General features: G+C 36.8%; 1 protein-coding gene across 1 annotated transcript in view; it reads left to right on the top strand.

Moving 5' to 3' along the window:
- Positions 1-20726, top strand: part of USH2A (usherin) — a 722977-nt gene that overhangs the window by 453059 nt on the left and 249192 nt on the right. Inside the window, exon 37 of the mRNA XM_036931704.2 lies at positions 1829-2008. Coding sequence (XP_036787599.2) covers positions 1829-2008 — 180 coding nt within the window. The remainder of the gene's footprint in view (positions 1-1828; positions 2009-20726) is intronic.

The following is a 20726-nucleotide window of genomic DNA, read 5'->3' on the forward strand; positions in this document are numbered from 1 at the left end:
AAATGTGTTTCAAAGACAAATGAAACGCAAGGAAAAACCTGACCTGTATTAAAATCATGGATGTTAACTCATTGATCTTACATTAGCACCTGGCCTAAAATTTGTAAAATTGTATTCTCTTGGCTTAATTTTAGAATTTTCATTGTTGTTTGGCAATTTTCAATCATTTGTAAAATGTGCATAGTCATACTGCTTTAGAGGCCACTGAGCATTTGCCTGGGTGTAATAGGATAAGCTGACCTTTTTGAAATTTTACAACTGGGCATGTAACAACATTCCTAGATGCTGTAAATGAACACCTATTATGTGCTGGATATTGTAAAGAAATGATCTCACTTAACCTTCACAATAACATTGCCATCGAAGTGTTACCATTCTCAGTTCACAAATTAAAAACCTGAGGCTTGGGGATACTTCGTAATTTAGCAAAGAGCACACTTGTCAAGAATGACAAGGACAGGTTCACGTGCAGAACTCTGAAAACCAAATTTATGTATTTCCCTTTGCACTATACTCTGCTATTCAACTGTGTTAAAATACAATAGTTTTTGCAAATATTGCAACCATTACATTTTGTTTACTGTACAGTGCAAGATCCCTTTTTGTGTATGGCCATCTTTTACTTTTTTAAACATTTAATCAATAAAGATTATATCAGTATCTACAGATCTTGCCAAGATGCTTTCCTTGAAGTCAAACATCATGTGTGCTTTTTATTCACTTGCCTGTATTTGTGGAATTTGTCAGGGGAAGATTAGAGATCGTATAATAAAAAGTGTTTGGCAAAGGAAGAAGGCTAGCTGAGGTAAATATCGCTACTCTTAATGGTTCTTTTTCTGTGTTTCAAGAGTAATTATAACTCAGTATTACTAAAATTAAGCAATGTTTTTCAAAATTTTACTACATGTAAGCTTCTCAGGAAAGCATCTAACAGAAAATGAAATGAATGTTACAATAAGTTTTCAGTTGTAGCCTAATTTTTAATTCTTTTTAACCTGAAATGTAACCCAGTTGCCTAGGAGAGGGAGATAAGCAGTGTTATCAGGCACCAGTGTTTTCCTACATCATCGACATGCTAATATTTGAGAACAGGCTTGCTGACGTTTTGGAAGGATTGATGGTGTTGGGACCCCGTGATGATACATTGAAGATGGTTCTTCTATATAACCAGGCAGCCTCTGCATTCTTCCAGAGAGCTCAAAAATAGATCTGTGATCAAACTGGGCACACATTACTTCCAAACTCAGTTGCTTTTCAGGATATTCTGACCAATTCTTATTTGAAGAGGCATTAAATAGATGCCTCTCAAACAAATCTACCTCACAAAAAAAAAGAAAAAAATTCCCAAGGTGATGTCAAATGCGGTATCTCACATGCATATTTGAATATGCTATTTATATCTAGACCCATTCTATTTGGAGAAAAGAGTGTGATTTCCTCCAGCCTTCCCATCCAAGAAAACTCTAATACTTAAAAAACTCTCAAACACCTTTAAATAATCCATCCAGTGATCAAGTTACATGTCTGGGCAGAATTTTTACTTACTGCGTCGTATTTGTGAATGACTTCATATTGTCTTCGAATACCAGTTCTGTTACTTTGGTCACTGATGAATGAATTAGAGAACATAATGTCCACCCAGGTAACATTTTGTGAACAAACTAATAAAATAGAAATAGACACATTGAGAGTAATACATGTGATGCCTCTTAGGGTAGTGAAACTCTAGTTCTATTTTATACTTTAGGAAGCCCAGAAAATATTCAAATAAAAGTGGGAAAGAACTCTTAAACATACACTAATTGTAATAATTCCCCCTTCTGATCAGCAGAGAAGAACTACACTCTTCTGAATGGCACACAGGTCATGCACAGCGGTGAAGAGACCAACCTTTGGGTGCTCATCGATGGGCTGGTTCCTTTTAGTAACTATACCGTCCAAGTGAATGTTTCAAACAGCCAAGGCAGCTTGATAAGTGATCCTGTCACAGTTGCAATGCCTCCAGGTGGTAAGTCTATGAACAATGTTGGCTGTGTAAATTTATATAAATGCCCAACTACTAGGGCTCCATTGAGCACCCCGTTTATTAATTCTTTTTAGAACTTAAGAGGCTCAATTGTTTCTGGTTGTTTTGGTTGTTTTGTTTTATTAAGACCCTATTATTGATAGTTTTATTGTTGAGATTTCCATTTCACAGTGTGCATGTGTCTGTACATGTACACACACCCATTTATCTCTTGCTTTGTTCATGTGAAGAAGATTGGGAAATGCTTTTTTACTTTGACACTTCATTTAGATTCTAATTTTATATTTTCAGTTGGGGCTTTAATTATCGGATACAAGTGGTTCTCATTCCTGGCCTTTTGAAGAGCTAGTTTCGATGTATATCTAAACCTTTCCATTTGGGAAAAAAAGGACAGTGTGAAAGTAATAAACTAGGAAAACCATACTCAGGTCACTGGAAAACATCTTCAAATTCCACATACTAATAATTAGAGTTCAATAATGTCACATTCATGTGAAGAATGTGATACGGTCCAGATATTTTTATTTTAATTATTTCTATGAAATAATTCACTAAATTAACTTTTTCAGAAATATTTAGATCTGCAATCAATTCCAGCCTTGTTTTAACTATTTGTGGAACTAATTACTAAGAAGAACACTCCCGCTTAGATTGATATGCACAGCCTAGAGCCAAAAGCTGGTCTGTTGCTAATAAGAACATGATTCTCAGTTCAGTGTTCTGAAACGTGTTTTCTGCAAATACCAGAGGCCGAGGACTCCAGGACACGTGATGGCTGCCTGATAGCCCAGCTTCAGGAACCAGAGTGTTCTGGGCTAAGGAAGCATATCACTCTTCTGTTAAGAGCAATCTGCAGAGCTGGATAAATCCCTCTCTGGTCACAAAGAATATAAGAACAGCAAAGACTACATCACTAGGGGGAAATTAAGGGTAAATCTGCAGTTTATATGGAACCCCTTTCCCAAAAAAAGACTCATTACCTACTGTATCATAAAAGCCACTGTTATGTACCTTTTATGACATGGTAAGAATTAACCAATAGATGTTTACCAGAACACTTGAAACTAGATGGCAGAAGCTACCTTAAGAAAGAATGCTTGAAAGAGACTTTGGGGGCTGACCATCTCAGATAGTATCATATTTCATGACATTAAAAGGGGAATTGAATTTAGATAGGTGTGTGTTTAAAGATACAGACTAAAAGACAAAACCAAAAAAAGAATCCTTGGGTATTCGTTTCTTCATTTTTCCAACATGCTGGAAAGGATAGAAAATTGTATACCTTAGTATGTAATACCCTTTATTCACATGTAGAAATTAGAGAGTAATTAGTGCTTTAATTGAGAATTCTAAGTTATATAATAAGCCTTCTTAACGGGATATATGGAATTTTTAATGAGCTATATATTCTTTTTATGGCATTCACACTGATTTAGATAGCTTGTAATTTATAGCAGTTTACATCGAATTCATAAAATGGGGCTAATTTAATTCATTGTTCATGTGTTGTGGAATGTATGGTCTAATAATTTATAATATATGTATGGCGTATGATTCAGTTAGACCTAGCAAGCCCCTATTGCTAATTCAGTATATACTGTATGAATATATCTGTCAGTGGGTTAGTAGAAGGGTTAATATAACACAAACAGGAAGCAACTAAAATATTGTTTTATAGTGGTACACTGGAACTGAAGTCAACTGCTGAGGCTTATCTTCATCTCTGCTCTGTGGACGCTTACCCATGCCATTATCATAATGCTCTGCAGGCCCACATTCTCTGGGCACAATGCAATCATTCGTTTTCTGTACGCAGAAACCCAGAATTTGGGAGATGGCTCTTCACCAAAAGAGGAAGCAAAATGTCTTCAAAGACAGACAGTGATTTGCTCAAGTTTATTACAGCCATTAAGATGTACATTTTTTTCATCATTAGATTGTTGTTGATTACAATTAGGAAACTTATAGCTTTGAAATTATCTTTTTTATGACCTTGTGACAGTTTAAAGGTGATACCTCATTGATTAAATAGGTTTTAGTTCATGCTTCCTTTTACTTAATGATCTGAAAACATATTATCCTGATTTACACATAAAATCATGCTGAAAAGCATGTGGCATTCACTAGAATATGTGTGTTTAAGTAGAATTAAATTAGTACTGAGAGTTATTAAAGAAATCTTCCATGCCTTTGTCCAGTGAACTGTGTTTCTTACTGAAATGAATAATAAATGAACTGATGTACAGAAGCGAACCAACTTACGGGCAGAGAAGTTTCTATATGCTATTTACTTTTCCATTATATTTGGATTGTGATCATTATTACCATTTCCTTCATTTCAATATTAGGTCTCTTTCCTGGTGATGCTGCATTCCTAATATCTTTCAATGCTGGATTATGCAAGGTTTGTAATGATAATACCCTTAGCTCTGTTTTCTTCTCTATTTAGTTCAAAAATATAATAATAAGAGGTCTTGGGCAAAATAGAAATGCTTTTTTCTTAATCAAATGTTTTCTACTGTGTGGCCTGGAAAACTTCCTTTATCCCCTAGATCTGGCCAAGTCTTACTCATTTTTTAGGTTTCAATTTAGAAATCAGTCCATCAGATAGTTGTCTTTCACCAACCAAGGCTGAGATAGGGCCCTTCCGTATCCTAGAGTACATCACATGCTATTGAAATTGCCTGTCTGATCTGACTGTCACAATCACTGGTTATAAGATCCTACACAGCAGGGACTGTTTTTTATTCACATTTTTATCTTCAGTGCCTAGACAAAGCCTGATGCATGGTAGGTGCACAATGAATAATTGGTGAGTGAATGAATGAATAAATAAATCAGTCAAGCTAGCTTAATTACCAGTTATAAATTGTAAGCTTATCATTGCTCGAGGCCTGCTCAGGCCTCCTCTTCTACTTGAGCCTCCTTAGATTGTAGCAGCTGTGGAAAATGTGACCCCTGTATACTGTTGTCCAATGTAGGAATGCTGTGGCCTTTGGACTACCTTCCCTGCAAAGGTTACCTTACTTAGATAAGCATTGAATAACAGACATCGGTTCACATAGGAGTTGGGAGAAAAGAGAGGTAAGGGGATCTGGTACAAAGAATTTTACCCTGGACATAACCTCTTAGTTGATGGTTATAAAACATCTTATTTACGATACTTTTTCTGGTTTTCTGATGAGAAAAAATATGAAAAATCTGTAGTTTTTTTATATACCAATTAAAATACAGTAAATAAAGCTAGAAAATATTTTAAAAAACCAGAGTCCAACAATATCTGATTTCAACGGCTAGTTAATTCCATCAGATCTTCCTGTTTCATTGCTATTGTTATTTATTTATTTAATTATATATTTTTAAAAAACTCTTTTGACCAAACCAAAAAGAAAAATAATACTAAGAATATGATAAACACAAGTTATTTTGAAGATGGAAATGAAGGCAAGTTTGATCACGCAACTAATTGCTCAGCACATAGATGGACAGTAGCAAATACCCAAAAGCACACATTTTTTAATTTAAAAAATTCATTTGAAATACTGTTTAGTTGACTGGAATGGTTTGGGTTTGTTTTCTTCTTCTTCTTCTTCTTCTTCTTCTTCTTCTATCATGTAACATATGCCTACCCACTTCTGTGTGCTCAGGTTTTTATATTTATACAATTACTATATTTTCAGGCTGTTTGTAATAACATAATGTTCATATTTAGCACTAAGAGACTCTTAGAAATGAAGAATATATTTCATCTAAGCTCTTAAATAGCATTACAGTGCAGGTTCAAGAGTTCTAGGAAAATAATTTAAAAAATAAAAACAGAATCCAAACGTTAATCCATAAATATGAAACTTTCCTATAACCTTTGCCCCTTCAAGGTCTGGAGTTACTAATGGGGTTAGGATTTCAACTCTTAATGGGGCTCAGTGCATTAGTGTTTTGTATGCATGGAAATCAGCATTCAGTTTAATAAGTGGTTGACATTGGTGATGTCCCTTAATTTGCTTAAATCTAATTGGCTCTTTTATCAGTCAAACCTGTATGGATTGGCAATTGATCAGAAAGGGTCAGCCATGACTCTGCATGTACTTAAACGATGGAACCACCAGTTAAATCACAGTTGCATGATAATAAGCAAAAGAAGAGTAAATGAGCTTAGAGGAGGAAGGCAAAGAAGCTTAGAAGTTTTGCAGGATCTTCAAGTTCAGAACAAAGGCATTATAGAGTATATAAATTTTAAATACACTGCGTTTTGCCTCCAGACTTAAACCTTTTTTCCAGATGAACTGAAATCTTGTCTGAAACTGTCTTTGTTACATCAAAGAACTACTCAAAAAGCTAAAAGGGACAGAAAAAGCATAAAAGGGCATAGTTTAAAATGATTAGTGACAAATTCCATACTGACTAACTAGAAACAGATTTTTTATGAAAGTTTTATATTTTTCCAAAAGGAATAATTTTATTCTATTTATCTTTTTCTGAACTGCTTTATTTTAATGATGAAAGGAACTCAGAGCCACCTTAATTTGTGAACTTAATCCGGTTTTCTATGACAGTCAATAGTCATTTATACCTTCAAATTGATGGGAATTACTATAATCTACAAATTTCATAAAAATACTAAGATTGAGGAAAGTGTTTCTATTCCAAAGGTGTGTTATTAGAAAACCAAAAACCGAGAAAGCAAATGGTTGAGAGTCACTTGTTTTATAATTCTTCTGTCAGCCTCCCCCAACAACATTGAAAACATCCATGAAAGAAAGGAGTGTAATGCATTTGGAATTAATATTTAGGAACATTATAAAAGCATAGACTTTTGGAATCCTACAAACCTAGATCTGAATCCACTTCTTTAATTCACTGAGTGATTGAGCAAATCTACATATATACTGAGCCTCAGTTGTTCATCCCTAAACAGGCTTGATGATAAGTCCCACCTGATAGAAGATTAAACAACACTATATATGTCACGTGTTTAGCATAGTGCCTTTCTTGATAAACATTAGGTGCCGGCCTTTTTTATTCTATTTTCCTACTAAGACTCTTTTTTGGCCTCTTATGATTCTGTGATTTATAAGAAACACCTTTGTGGTCTTTTCCCTATTTGTGACACAGAGCTACTAAATCCCTTGGAATTTCCCAAGTGGGGAGAGCTGTAAAATGTGTCTTTTGTTATGTTAATGAGGTAACTTTCCCAACTACTTAAGGATGGCGACTGCTTGCCAGTGGAGTCAACCAGGTGATTAAAGAAATGGAACTTTCAGCTCTACCCCCTGACCTCCAGAAGAGAGTGGCTGGAGGTTGGATCAATTGATGAGGAAATACTCAAAAAGTTCTCAAATCCATCCCCTTCTTGGCAAGTGTGGTGGGAAGCCAAGGAAACCAAGGAAACAGGGTTTCTGTTGAGGCTTCAGAAATGCAGAGAAATCACAAGGTGCTTGGGTACTTGGGACTGAAACAATGTAAGAATGTTTTAATGTAACAATCCCTCCCCCCAACCAGGACTCAGTGGTGTGGAACAGCTTGATGATCATAGTCATGAATGTCCATTAGTTATTTATAATATGGTATCTGGGTAACCTTTATGAAAATGGATTAAAATATAACTAGCATCCTGAATACACCTATAGTGACCTAATAGCTCCCACTGCAATGGTTCCTGGGTGCTGACTCCCCACTTAGCTTTGTAGAAAAAGTATAAAAGGCATGGTCCTGCTGTACTTGGGGCTCCTTTGTAGGTCACTCCCCTCTGAGCCCACCAGCATAAAATAAACCTCCACCCTCCAAGACCTCCGAGTGCCATTTGGTTCTTCTGTCAGCAATCCAGTCCAGGTTTTCTGGCTTTTCCATAATGAATCACCAGTGGCCATTGATTTAATCAATCTTGCCTAGGTAATGAAATCTCAGTAAAAACCCATATGGGTTCAGAGAGCTTCAAAGTCGGTCAACATCTGGAGATTTGGGCGGAATGGTCAGTTTGGATAGACCATGGAAGCCTTTCCCTCATATCTTGCCCTCTGCATCCCTTCCATCTGATTATGAATTATATCCTTTGTAATAAACCTTTAACCTAAAGAGTAAACACCTGAGTTTAGTGAACTGCTCTATCAAATTAATCCAACCCAAAGAGGGGTTTCTGGGAAACTGTTTTATAGCCATTGAGTCAAAAGTACAGGAAACAACTTGGACTTGTGATTGGCACCCTGAGTTGGAGGAGATTGTGGGGACCTCTAATGTGTAGCTGATTGGTCAGAGCACAGGTGACCATCTGAGATGGTGACTTACATCTGAAGGCAAGGGGAAAAGGAGTAGATGGTGTCAGAATTGAGTTAAATTGTAAGACACCTGAGCTGCTGTCCAGCACCACTGGAATTGGGTACACCAAACAGTTTTACTTTTGAAGGCTGGAAAATGCTGTAGAGAGAGAGGACAAGTGAAAATTAGTCTTTTACACATACTAGAAAGACCAGGATTATTGTGTCCTTTAACATCCCTCTCTTCCTACATTTGCACCTTAGACTGTAGCCATAAATACGGCCAGGCCAGTAGCCCTGCTAAAGGGTGGTTGGGATGTGTATTGGATGATAGAGTAAGTAGGGAGGATGAGAAGTGATTTTGTTTTTGAAATATTTTAATATCTCCCTCCATGACTTCTGGATCATAATTTTCAAATGATTTTTGCATCAAGCTCTCATTGGTGTTCTTGGGATTTCAACGGTCAGAAAAGCAGCACATTTTTTCTTAAATAGATCTCTCTTCTGTATTCATACCAAGCCACTTATTAGATACAATTTTTATAATTATTTTTGCATTGCCATTACATGTATATTTTTATGCATAAGTGATTGTTTTCAAGTCTTTGTTAATGTTAGCCAAAAAAGTGGAATTTGAAGTTATTGCTAAATATTTTTTTTACTTTTTCCTAATTTTCCTCAAATATATACTTAAAAAATTCAATCTTGGAATTAAAAGTTTGTCTCATTTTCACTGAATACAAAAACTTAGTAGTTGTTCAAACAACGCACTTTTGATTAACTAAACGAAGTGTTTGCATTTTAAAGTATAACATAATTTTTGCCCAATAATATTGCTAAAAGAATAATATAATAACCATTGATTTTTTCATGGAATGAACGACTGGATTACCTTTTGTTCAGATTTTAAAAGACTGAAATGCTCTTTCAGTTAATCATTACTATAAAACAAACCACCCCAAACTTTAGCCATTTACTACAAACAGCCTTTCTTATTTCTTGTGATTGTATGAGTTGTCAGTTTTGGAAAACACAACCAATGTTTTGCCTACTTATGGCTTCAAATTTTTTCCCTTGAACTGGAGAGTTGGCTATCCATCTTGGTATGTACAGAATAAATGGAAAATTTTTTTATTAATATAGTCAGGCAATTAACAGCAAATAGGTAAAGAGAGTGTCTGCTGTTGGCCAAAAGGAAAAGAAAATGCTTTAGGGAAAGCACAGTGATGGTTTACACTGGGAACATTCCACCCTACTGGGAGCGGCAGGACAGTGCTATCAAATTCTTCTCTTAGGTTAAGTGTTTCTATAGATCTGCCTTGAAAAGAAAAGGAAAGAAAAGGAAAGGAGAGGAGAGGAGAGGAGAGGGAAGGGGAGGGGAAAGAAAAATGAATCACTGATTATATCCCTTCCCTTAACTAGAAGCTGCGTCTGAAATTCTTGTCATGACTTGCTCAGTGAAGCTTTTACTCCTTCAGTCTCCAAAGTCTCCTTTTTTCTCATCTGAACCAAAATCTCTAAGGCCTAAAAGGAGTGGACTATGGGTAGTGCTATGGACTAACCATAGGAAGAATGGTATTATCTTATGACAGGATTTTGAAGAGAATGAGGAATAATTAAAAGCTCAAAAAGAGCAGGGATAGACCAAAAAGCAAATAAATAAATAAAATTTAAGAATTACAAATGCAAACTCCATTTTATCTTATACTTTCCCCATTTACTGTCGCAGTGAGAACTATAAAATATTTGCAAGCCTTTTAAGATCTCTATTTAGTATATTGTCAAGATGCTAGATTTTTGGCTTTTTATGCAGTTAATAGTCTTAAAAATTGTCAAAGGTTGCTGTTGGTGTGCAAGTATAGATCCTGTCAGCATACATCCTCGTTTTCATTTGCTTTGAATCCACTTTGATTTATTTGCCAGATGTGAGTTGAAACTTCAACGTGCAGGTAGCCATGAGATACCTTAAAACTGCAAAACATGCAAAGGAAATATGAAAATTGGAAATTTGAAAATCAGAAATTTAGAAAATCTCTAAATTGGAAATTTAGAAAATTAGCTGTAGGTTAGAAATTGAAATAAATCAGCTAAGATGGAATATTATCTTATTCAGAGATAGAATTTATAATGTAAAAGCCACAAGGAAGACACAGGATTGTGAGGAATAGCATATTTTAAAACAACAACATTCCACATCATAAATGCATGGTTTGTCTTACCTTCAGTATATTGAAAGCTACATAATTTATATTGCATCCAGATCATATGAATTTTTAGAATAGTTGTGCATAATGTTTTACTTCTGTGTATGTCTTCCAAATATACTGTTGTTATTCCCTGGAAAAATCAACCCATTGAAAGCCATAAAGTAGGCAGATTCAGTGAATCAATAGTATTTGAATTATCAGTAAAAATAAATAGTGTACTTTTGAAAACACATACCAGGCCATTTACTTGAACCTGTGCTTAATCCCAAGTACATTAATTGAACCAAAGCATGTAACTACTGTCTTAAACATACTCAAATCATTTCATAAAAAAATCTTAATTTCTTAGAATTGTTAGTTTACTCTTTGTGTGTGTGTGTGTATGTGTGTATGTAAAATAACATTAGATAAGCCAAAGAATGGGGTAAATTTTATTTCATAATTTGTGAACTATTCTTCATTTTTTATATTCACCATCTTGGCAATGAAATTCCTGCTTATAAAAACACTTTAAAAAGGGACCAACTTCTGAGCCATGGAGAAGGGAAGGAGACTTTGAAGTGTGCTTACCGTGGACCCAACAAGCCTCCAGCAAAGGGCTGCCAGCTTCCCACATTTGCATACCCTCATGTGGTTTGTGTAGAAATACAGACACACACACACACACACACAATTAAGTGCTATCTTTAGTGCATCCTGGGGCAAGAGAGACACCAAAAAAAAATTTTTTTTTAAATCACATTTTTCTTTCTTTACCAGGAGAGAGGGGTGGAAAGTATTATCCCTTTAAGTTCCATTGATATGAAAAAAATCATATTTTTAAAAAGAAAAAGTACAATTCTCCTTTCTGTTTTTTATCTGGGAATAAAGGTTTATCTATAACTTTAAGGTTAAAAAAATTATGTCTGTCTCACTGGCTCTGCAGTTTGAAAGCAACTTGAAGTTTTATTTGAATTCTTATAGTGCCCTGAAGAAATTTTTCTTTATTTTTAAAACATAGTATCTTATTCTTTACTTTTTCCTTTGTTATCGGAGACAGACTCTATGCCTGACTTGCATAAAATTCTATGAGCATGTACCTGTCCGTATAAGTACTTTTACTTTTGTAAAGTTCTTATCTTAGGTACTTAAAGACCAAATTTTCAATCTCTTTTCATTAGGAACTTCAAAAAAAATCCTTATTGTATCTCTACAAACGGATATAGATTACCCAGAGTCTAAAAGGTTCTAGAGTCCTGAAAAAACTTAATGAATGGATTGTAGCAACAGTGGGCAAATTCACTACAGCCACTATGGTATGCATGATTAATTAGGACAAAGGAAACTAGAAATGTGAGGGTATCTTGTGCATACTTTATGAGAACAATCCTTCTCTTTACATTTTGATGATCATTTTAGAATTTACTCTGTCTTCCATATGTATTTAAATGTTTAATATATATGTAGCGTACTTACCTACCAGAGTCTAAATCTATGGTGGACAGGAGTCAGAGCTGATCTCTCTTTTGCTCTCTCTGCCTTCCTTCTGTTGGTGTTAAAAGTAAAACAGCCAGTTATTTTCCAGCAAAATGAGTTTTTTTTGAGAATAGCAGATGCAGTTAGAGACATGCAAGCTAACGCAAACCATAGGCAAATCTGAGATTAAAGGAGAGGAGCATTGCTTTAGAGAGAAAAGGAGGAAGTTGGGAGGGGTTGCTTTGAACAAAAATCCTTTGGAGGGAAGTGAGAATTCGTTCAGGTTTCTCATTGGCTAAATTGTGGTATTTTCCTCTTGGTTGATCTTGTTGTCGAGCAAGAATTACTTCCTTCCTCCTGCTAGAGTAGCAAAGGAGATGTCATCCTGTTGGGAATGCAGATCCTGTCTCTTCTTTTTGGGGTCTGCAATAATTGTGGATGGGTGGTAGGGCTCCCCCTCCTGGAATCCTGACTCCGTTTTAAATGAGGTTTCCTTTACTCAGTTTCTCCCTCCCTCCTTCACTACCGCCCTCCCTCTTTTCCTTCCTTCCTTCCTTCTTCCCTCCCTCCTTCCCTTTCTTTCCAGATCCTTATTACTATTTACCTTGTCTCTGGGTATATAGCAAGAAACCAGTGGCATTCACTATCGTGCCCCCAGAGAGAGGCCCTGGGTTATTTTTGTACCCAACATGCCATCACTGTTCCCACCCTTTGTTTTGATTACCTTGTTTCAGTTTCCCTCCAGGCACCCTAAACACTCCCATGCTCAGAATATGTGGCATGTGTGGGACTGACTCTGTCACCAGGTCTGGCCATTGAGAACATGATATTCTCCTGGACACAGTGATTTTTTTTTAGGAACTACAGATGTTCCCATCAGAGCTAATGAGATGCTATAAACCAGTAGAGCCCACAGAGCTAGATGTCATATCCTGGGTTTGAATCTGGTGTTCGAATATGCTCCCAATCATATTGCCCCTCAAAGAGTCTGAGAATATAGCCAATGTGGAAGAAAGAGTAGATCTGAGAGGAGGTAGACTGGATTATGATGATACCATTTTGTTGTCAGGCTGATGCACCTGGGGAGGTCTCTCCCTGCGCACCAGGTGAAACCTCAGCCTGGACTGGGGAGGGTTCTTGACTCTGAGAAAGAATTCTTGGAGAGGTCAGACGAGTGTAGGTAAAGAAGGAATTCATTAAAGCAGGAGTAGGAGTGGATGGCAGCCGCTGTGCAGGCAGCAGAGAGCGTGGAGGAGCAGAAGGAGGAGCTCCTGCCCAGCCCAGGGGCGCTCCTTTGCCAACTCCTGAAGCCAGGGTCCGCTAGCGTCACAGGTCTGCTTGGATCTGTAAGTGTGGGAACGAAGTCCCTACCACCCCAGGATTTAGGGGAGCCTCAGAGCACTGGGTGGAGTGAGATTATGTTCTAAGAACATCCCAAAAGCAAAGAAAAGATATTTTGGGGCAGGCCACTAAAGAGCATGATTGTCCAGCTGCAGTCTCCTGGTCACGCAGGCAGTGGGAACTTGCAAGTGCAAATCAGCCATCTCAGCAGCCCTTCCCTACTTGTCTGAAGTAGAACAGAGAGAGAAAAAAGACTTGTGCTTAAGTATAGAAAATTGAATGAAATAACAAACTAATAAAGATGTTTACCACTGGAAATGGGGTCTCTTATTAATCTCTTAAGAGGTTTGGAAGAGTGCAGATGGAAAACAATAGTAAGTTGAGCAGCAAAAAGGCTTTATTTAAGGCAAAGTACACACTTGAAGAAAGGGGAGTTTGGGCAGCCCCAGAGAGGAGGCATGCTTAAAGGCTTAGGATTCGTGTATTTTAAGGATTTCAAAATGGGTAAAGGGCCAGGGGGCTGTAGGCTTGGCCTGTGGTCTCATAATGTCTATCTCCACTGACAGACATAATGTCACCATCTATAGTTGGTCGTCTAGATGTTCTATAAGATAAACTTAACATAAGGAATGTATTGATCCTGTTCTCCAAGATAGGGGTTACCCTCAAGCACTGGGGACACACCACTGAGAACTGCTTCCCTGCCTCAAGATCACATCAGTTGTTGGCCAATTACCATAAAGTGTGTCAGGAATCTTACACCCTAACTCCCTGGTTTTTAAAATGGAATCTTAGCCCTGAGATGGAGTCCCTCCTGTTCTTACTCTACTATTTCTATCTTCATGTTATTCATCATAGGCAGGAAAAATTAATCATGGCACTTACCCTATGTCCCTACTCTACGTCTTTTGACCCCTTGAATACATGTCTGCCTAAAAGGAACTTTTTCCCTAGATTTTTCTATTACAGTAGACAACCGCTTTTCATTGTTTAAGCTTGACTGTGTCATGTTCTCTGCCACTTGAAAACAAAAGTATTTAAACCGAAAGGTGCTTAAGAGAAAAGACACCGAGTAGAGAGCATTTAGAGAAGCCTCATAACTTCTTGAAAATCACACCAAACTGTGGCAGCTTGACATTTGTGTTGGCTTTTGTTTGGGTGCTCAAATGTGGAAACCTCTGGAAGTAAACCTGATGTACAGGGAAATAATAATGCCTAAGACTAGGAAATTGCTGACCCTCTCCTGCAGGTACTCCTCAGAGCCACTTCATTTGGCAGTTTTCCAAGATGCTTCTCTAGTTCCCTGTCTCAGAGCCCAGAGCTCTAGCAATGACTCTTGCACTAATTTGCTGTCTGGTCTGATTTAAATGACTTTACTTGACTCTCCTGCAGGCTTCTCATCTCTAAAATGGCAGCTTTGGACTAGATCAGTGGTCCCCACAGTGTGATCACATACTAGGAGCATCCACATGACCTGGGAACATTGTTCAAACAGCAGATGCTGGAGCCCCGCCCTCAACCTACTGAATCAGACATGCTGAGGGGGGTTAAGCAATCTATGTTGTATTAGATGCCCCCAGGTTATCTGGATGCATGTCCAAGTTTGAACACCCCTGAACTAGATCGTCCTTAAAATGCCTTCAAAGAAAAAGACATTATATCATCTTGTCTATGGCTCTCACACTTACGACAGGATTACTGAGGGAAAAATAGGTAAAACGGGCCCCTACCTTCAACTTGTCTTTGAACATAGAATCCCCATTCCCAGGGCCAGAGGTCTTTGCACTGTAAGGGCAACTGGCATGTTTCTCACAAGCTCCCTGAATGGGTCAGGAGGAGATTCCATGGGCAGCCAGTTCCAGATGTTGAGTCCTACCTGTGGCACCAGAAGGCAACAGGCATGATATTTTATGCACCAAGGAACACTAATAGGCCCTCCTGTGAAGATGCTGTCAGCTAAATTTCCTCTGCTCTTTGATTCCTTCACGAAACATCTGTTCTAAGGAACTCCGTGTAACTGAAAACTGAGTGTCTTCCCTCAGGGGAATTTTCCTTAATGAGAGTCTAGTGGCTGCACCTATTCTCTGGGGTTTCAGAAAGTATTTCCTCACGTCAGTTACATCTTTATCCTGGATTCCAGGGTTTGCTGCCTAATAGACCTCATAGTTGAGATCTTTCCTTCTAGAAGTCCACAAATACAACTCCACAGAGCAACTGACATAGCGTCCAGTTGCCTAAGAAAGTTATGCTCCTATAATCATTTATTTGATAAAAAATAGTTTTCTTTGCTGTGGTTACTTATTTATTTATTTTGCTCTGAATACTTAAGTGTGAGACTCACACTTCGGAAGCACTTATGAATACAGATGTCATTTAGCATATATTACCTCATTGCATTCTCACCAACTCTACGAAGAAAGCACTATTGTTATCCCTGTTTACACATGAGGAAGGGGAGGAAAAGAGATTGGCTTGCAACTAGTTTGTTAAGGCCACGCAGCTACTAAATGGCAGAGACTGTATTCAAACCTGGGAACAAAAGCTGGTTCCGAGCCACTGCGCTCCACTGTTTACATGAAGCGCCTCCACTGTCTGCTCACAATCTCTCCGAGGCAGCACAGATTTCCAGGCCCCGCTATTAATAGCCATCTGACGTGTGGCTTTACTCCACAGTTGTGCCAAACATAGTTTCAAGAGTATTGTCGGGTTGAAAAATCAGGCGTTCAAAACCTGTCGCCGACGTACTGAAGAGCTGTCCTCAATGAAAGACACAACCTTACGCACCTTAAGTTTGCGCGCTCATGAGACAGAAAAATTTTCGTTAAAGCAGAATATTTTTACAACCTTACAAAAAAGCAAGCAAAAGCAATAGTATGAAGTCCATGCTGTGTGTAGACAGCAAAAATCAACCAGTTGACTAGACCATCCTCTGCCAGTGTGGATATAAGTATTAACCTGCCCACCAAATATTTCGACCAGTTTCTTTGATATTTTCCTGTGAATTTCTCTCTAAGCTCTAATTAGATGAAGAGAATATTAAAATAACCTCAATTTATTTATTTAGGAGAAAAGACTTATTTAACTTATCTGAAAATATTACCTTTCCTGAAATTTTAACTCTCCAGTGATATGAGTTGTAATTTATACTTATTTCTTTGGCTCGGAATAGCAGTAAGTTTTTTGATCTGATTTGCTGTCACAGAGACTTTTGTACAGGTGTGGGACAGAAGGTCTCATTAGAACTTGTTCAAATACATGTACCCAAAACATTAGTGGGTAACAGTGGTGTCATTTTTGCTAATTACTTAATTATCCTCTCTTTGGGCCTGTTTTAAAATTGAATGATTTGTGTTAATGCCCTCTGTCTCTCAAGGGAAATGAATGGGTGTGATTTTTCTGATTGTATATGATTTGTGCTTCTGTAAAAAGAGACTTAATTTATCTAATAACGTTAATTTTAGAAATTAAAAAAAATTGTCATTAAAAGAAAGAGCAAGGAAACCTACAATTGTAAAAAGGAATGAGTGAAGAATGAGTGGATGAATGAGTCCTTCCTGTACTAAAACAACTTTCCAGGACCTGGTTAAAAACCTGACAGTCAGATGGAGACACTTATTCCCAGGTGGATTATGGAGAACCCACCAGGAGTGTGAGCAGTGCAAGCACATGAAGGAATTTTTCCCTGGAATGGCCACAGGAATTCCATGGCTGTGACCATCCTCAGGGCCATCAGAAAGGAGGGCCACTTTCCTCATCAAAGTCTGAGGTTGAGGTCAAGACCACAGGAAAAAGCTTGAACTTTATTCATATGATTTACTTTATAAATGTAAGCATATCTTTTAAATTGTTCATTTGGTAAACACGTTGACTGCAGTATCTGTCAAAACTTACTGAATTTTAACTTCACCACCACCCACTGTCCCCAGCATTTTAATTTATTGATTGGGTGACCTTGGGAAAGTTATCTGTTCTCCAGGCCTCCATTTGTTCATCTGAAAAGGGATTTTATGATCGCATTGCCATCCTCAGTGGGTTTTGGTAAGAAACAAAATCTGCATATGCACTGAGATCAGCTAGCACATAAGTAGGAGCTTGACTATTTGTTTAAAGAATATAAAGCATGATATATAATAAGCCCCAAATATACATAAACTATTGCTATTTAGGTTGAAAGTCAAACCAACCCGCACACAGCTGAATTTTTATTTTCCTTGATGATTCTAGCAACTACCTCTTACAGCTCAATGTAAGGAAACAGCAGGCTGGTCGTGGTGTATTAAATTATAAGTGAGGACTAATTTGAGGATCAAAGATACTCTTTGGGAGGTATCACTTGACTGGTGGGAAAAGCATTAGCTGCCTTCCTCTGTCTCATGTACTTGTACTTTCTGTCTTGGAAATATCCTTCCCCACCGTTTTAGAATCTTGATGTTTAATTTAACACAAAGGTCTTTGAGAAGCACAACAGGGGGTTGTTCTTGGTAGTTCGGGCATTGAGGAAATTGAAATGTACATGTTTTTTTCTCCTTTATCAAAGACAGGCAAGAATCTAAACTGACATTTTATATCAAATGAATTATGAACTGTGTACTTTGTACCTAAGGGAACAACAACTAAATTAGAGTTTGGGATAAAAAAGAGAGAGAAACAAAAATGGTTTTTAATAAAACATACAGTAATTTCTGTTACTATGTCTGACGGTGACATGGCCAAACACAGTCTTATTGCAGAACTAGTGAAGGGATGTAGACTACTCTGAAATCTGTTAAGATTTAAATATAGTTGAGAGATCTCCTCAGCAATGATTAGACCTTGTGTAGCTCGGCTTTATGGCCAGTAAAACATTTTTGATGATCTGAAGTTAACATCCACCATTTTGTCAGTGTTTCCTTTCTCAGAAAAACAAAACAAAACAAAAATGCAATTTTTTACATCCGGAGAAAATATGAGATTGGAAGATTCTTAAGGGAAAAAATTGTATATAGTGTAAAACTAATATGCATGAAATTACCATATTCTGAATCTCTTCTGTTTATCTGTGACCCCTAGGCACATACTTTCACACTTACACACAAGAAAATTATCCCAGTGTTAAGAGCATGGATTCTGTGACCAACCAGATTCAATCCAAACTTGATTTCTCCTCTTACTAGCTATGTGAAATTGAACAAGTTTAACAATCATACTTTGCCTCAGTTTTTTCTTTCAGTAAAATAATAGAAATAGTAACTACCTCAGAAACTTGACAGTTAGAGAATTAAGTATGATAAATGCATGCAAATAATATAACACAATGCTGGATACATCATAATCGTGTATTGCCCTGCAAAGTTATATCCTCCCACTATATGTGCAAAGATGGGCAGCAACAAATTAGCACCCCACTTTTTAATGGCTACAGATTCCTGAAGTGTAGGAAGCATTTGAATTAAACTTGTAAAGTGAAGGAAGATTCTATCATGTCTGTGCAGTAATAACCATTTTTAAATTACTGGTTAAAGATTCTTGGAAATTGGGAGTGACTCAGGCAAAGCTATGTTTTGGTTACCATGCTTTCTTCAAAAGTAGGTATTCCAATTTGTGTTACATATACATTAAAGAAGCATCATTAATATTAATACATTTGTTTTCTACTTCTGACTGACAAAATTCCTTGGTATTAATTATACTTTCTGATACCAGTGCTACACTGGATAGCAACTGTGTGACTTAATTACTAGAAACAACTCACTAATATGCTGATTACAGATTTTCTTGATAAACTTAATTACATAATGATATTAATCATTGTGGTCAAATGAGCAATTTTTTTTTCAAATTTTGATTCTGACTCTACTACTCATGAGCTAGAATCAGTTCTTAGAAGTCTTCCAGCATTTTTTATCCTGCTGATGTTATGGTTTTATTCTTTCTAATATAGAATGTGAAATGAATGGCCTAGTGAAGTAAGGGATGCCTCATATATAATATTAGTGCTTTAAGACTATACCTAGTTCTTAGATGAGTAATTGATTAATCAACTTGAATACGAGACCAATGACATTGGTAAGATGACTTTTATAACCGATCCTTTCTGGTTCTCTAGTTATTAAATAACTGCAATTTTGTTGGCTATTCAAAGATCACTTAATATTTTGGTTCTTGACTCTATCCCAGAATAGTAGATTCAATGTCACCATAAGAAAGAGTCAAATTCTAAGATACAATAGTTTATTTTCTTAAAGATCTAATTTTTTGTTGTTTTCCTATTGTTCTTGTCAGACACATTCAACAAGGGAATATTTCATGTATTCTTTCTAAAGAGAGTGGGTTTAACGTAGCTTGAATTTACTCATTATTAAAATTGTTTATTAACCCTGATAAGCATATCTATTTTTAATTTTACAAAAGTGAAATTCTTCAGAGAACTATTTTAAATGAAGTGAATGAACAGTATTTTCACTAATGACAGGATAGACTAATCCACTAATATTTTTGTTGTATATATTTTAAATTATTTTTCACATTGAAGATATACTCTATAAAAAGGGCTCAAGTGAGAAGCATTTAATCTCTGCTGTCTGGAAATTAATTTGGAAGAATATGATGGTATTCAAAATAATAGGAATGCTAAGAAATACTCTCAGGGATACTAAGAGAAATTCTAAAGCAAAAGCTCAAATAAGGTGTCTAAATCTAGGAAATCTGTACAGAAAAGAATAAAATTTGGTTGGTGGTTTGAGATGTAACAAGAAAAAAATTCTTCTAGTCATTACGACCACCAACTTCAGGGCCTCTAATTAGTCTGACAAAGTGACAGCTCCACATTCTAGTTGAACAAATAATGTATCTAATGAAATTTTAAAATCCCTGTTTGTCTCTGAGCACAATGAGCTGCATCATTCACAGCTTTGGGGTGGTTCAAATTCAACAGAGGAGGACTTCAGTCTGTCTGATGTTTCCTGATTAACAGATTCACTGACACTGTCTTGCAGAGTAATTTGAAGCAACTCTTTAATCTTCAGCCACAAAGGGAGGCGGAGTCAGAGTTAGGTTGCTTTGGTCCTATGGATGCTAATGTGAAGAGGAATCCTTTATTTCTCAAAATGGTCAATAGCAATTAGTATGCAGTGGTGTCTCTTTATTCTGGTGCCCTTGACCCACCTCTGCTACCCTTTTCTCTATTATTCCTATAATAAACTGTAACTGGGGATATCCTTGCTTCTTTTCTATCTAATTAAAGAATTCTTAGTGAACACAGGGACAATTTTTCATTTCATAGAGAACAGTTGCTAGAGCTAGGTGAGATCTGCCAGTTGGGTTTCATAGAACTTTTGACAAATATTTACACCTGTTTTGATCGATGTATTCTCACGCCAGGGAAATGTTGGTGAGGTTTGCGTCTCCCTCAGAAACGTAGACTCAAATGAATCAGTGAGAGACCAAAGGCAAGTATTTTACCATCTT

The sequence above is a fragment of the Manis pentadactyla genome, chromosome 19 (genome assembly GCF_030020395.1).
Source record: "Manis pentadactyla isolate mManPen7 chromosome 19, mManPen7.hap1, whole genome shotgun sequence".
NCBI lineage: Eukaryota > Metazoa > Chordata > Mammalia > Pholidota > Manidae > Manis > Manis pentadactyla.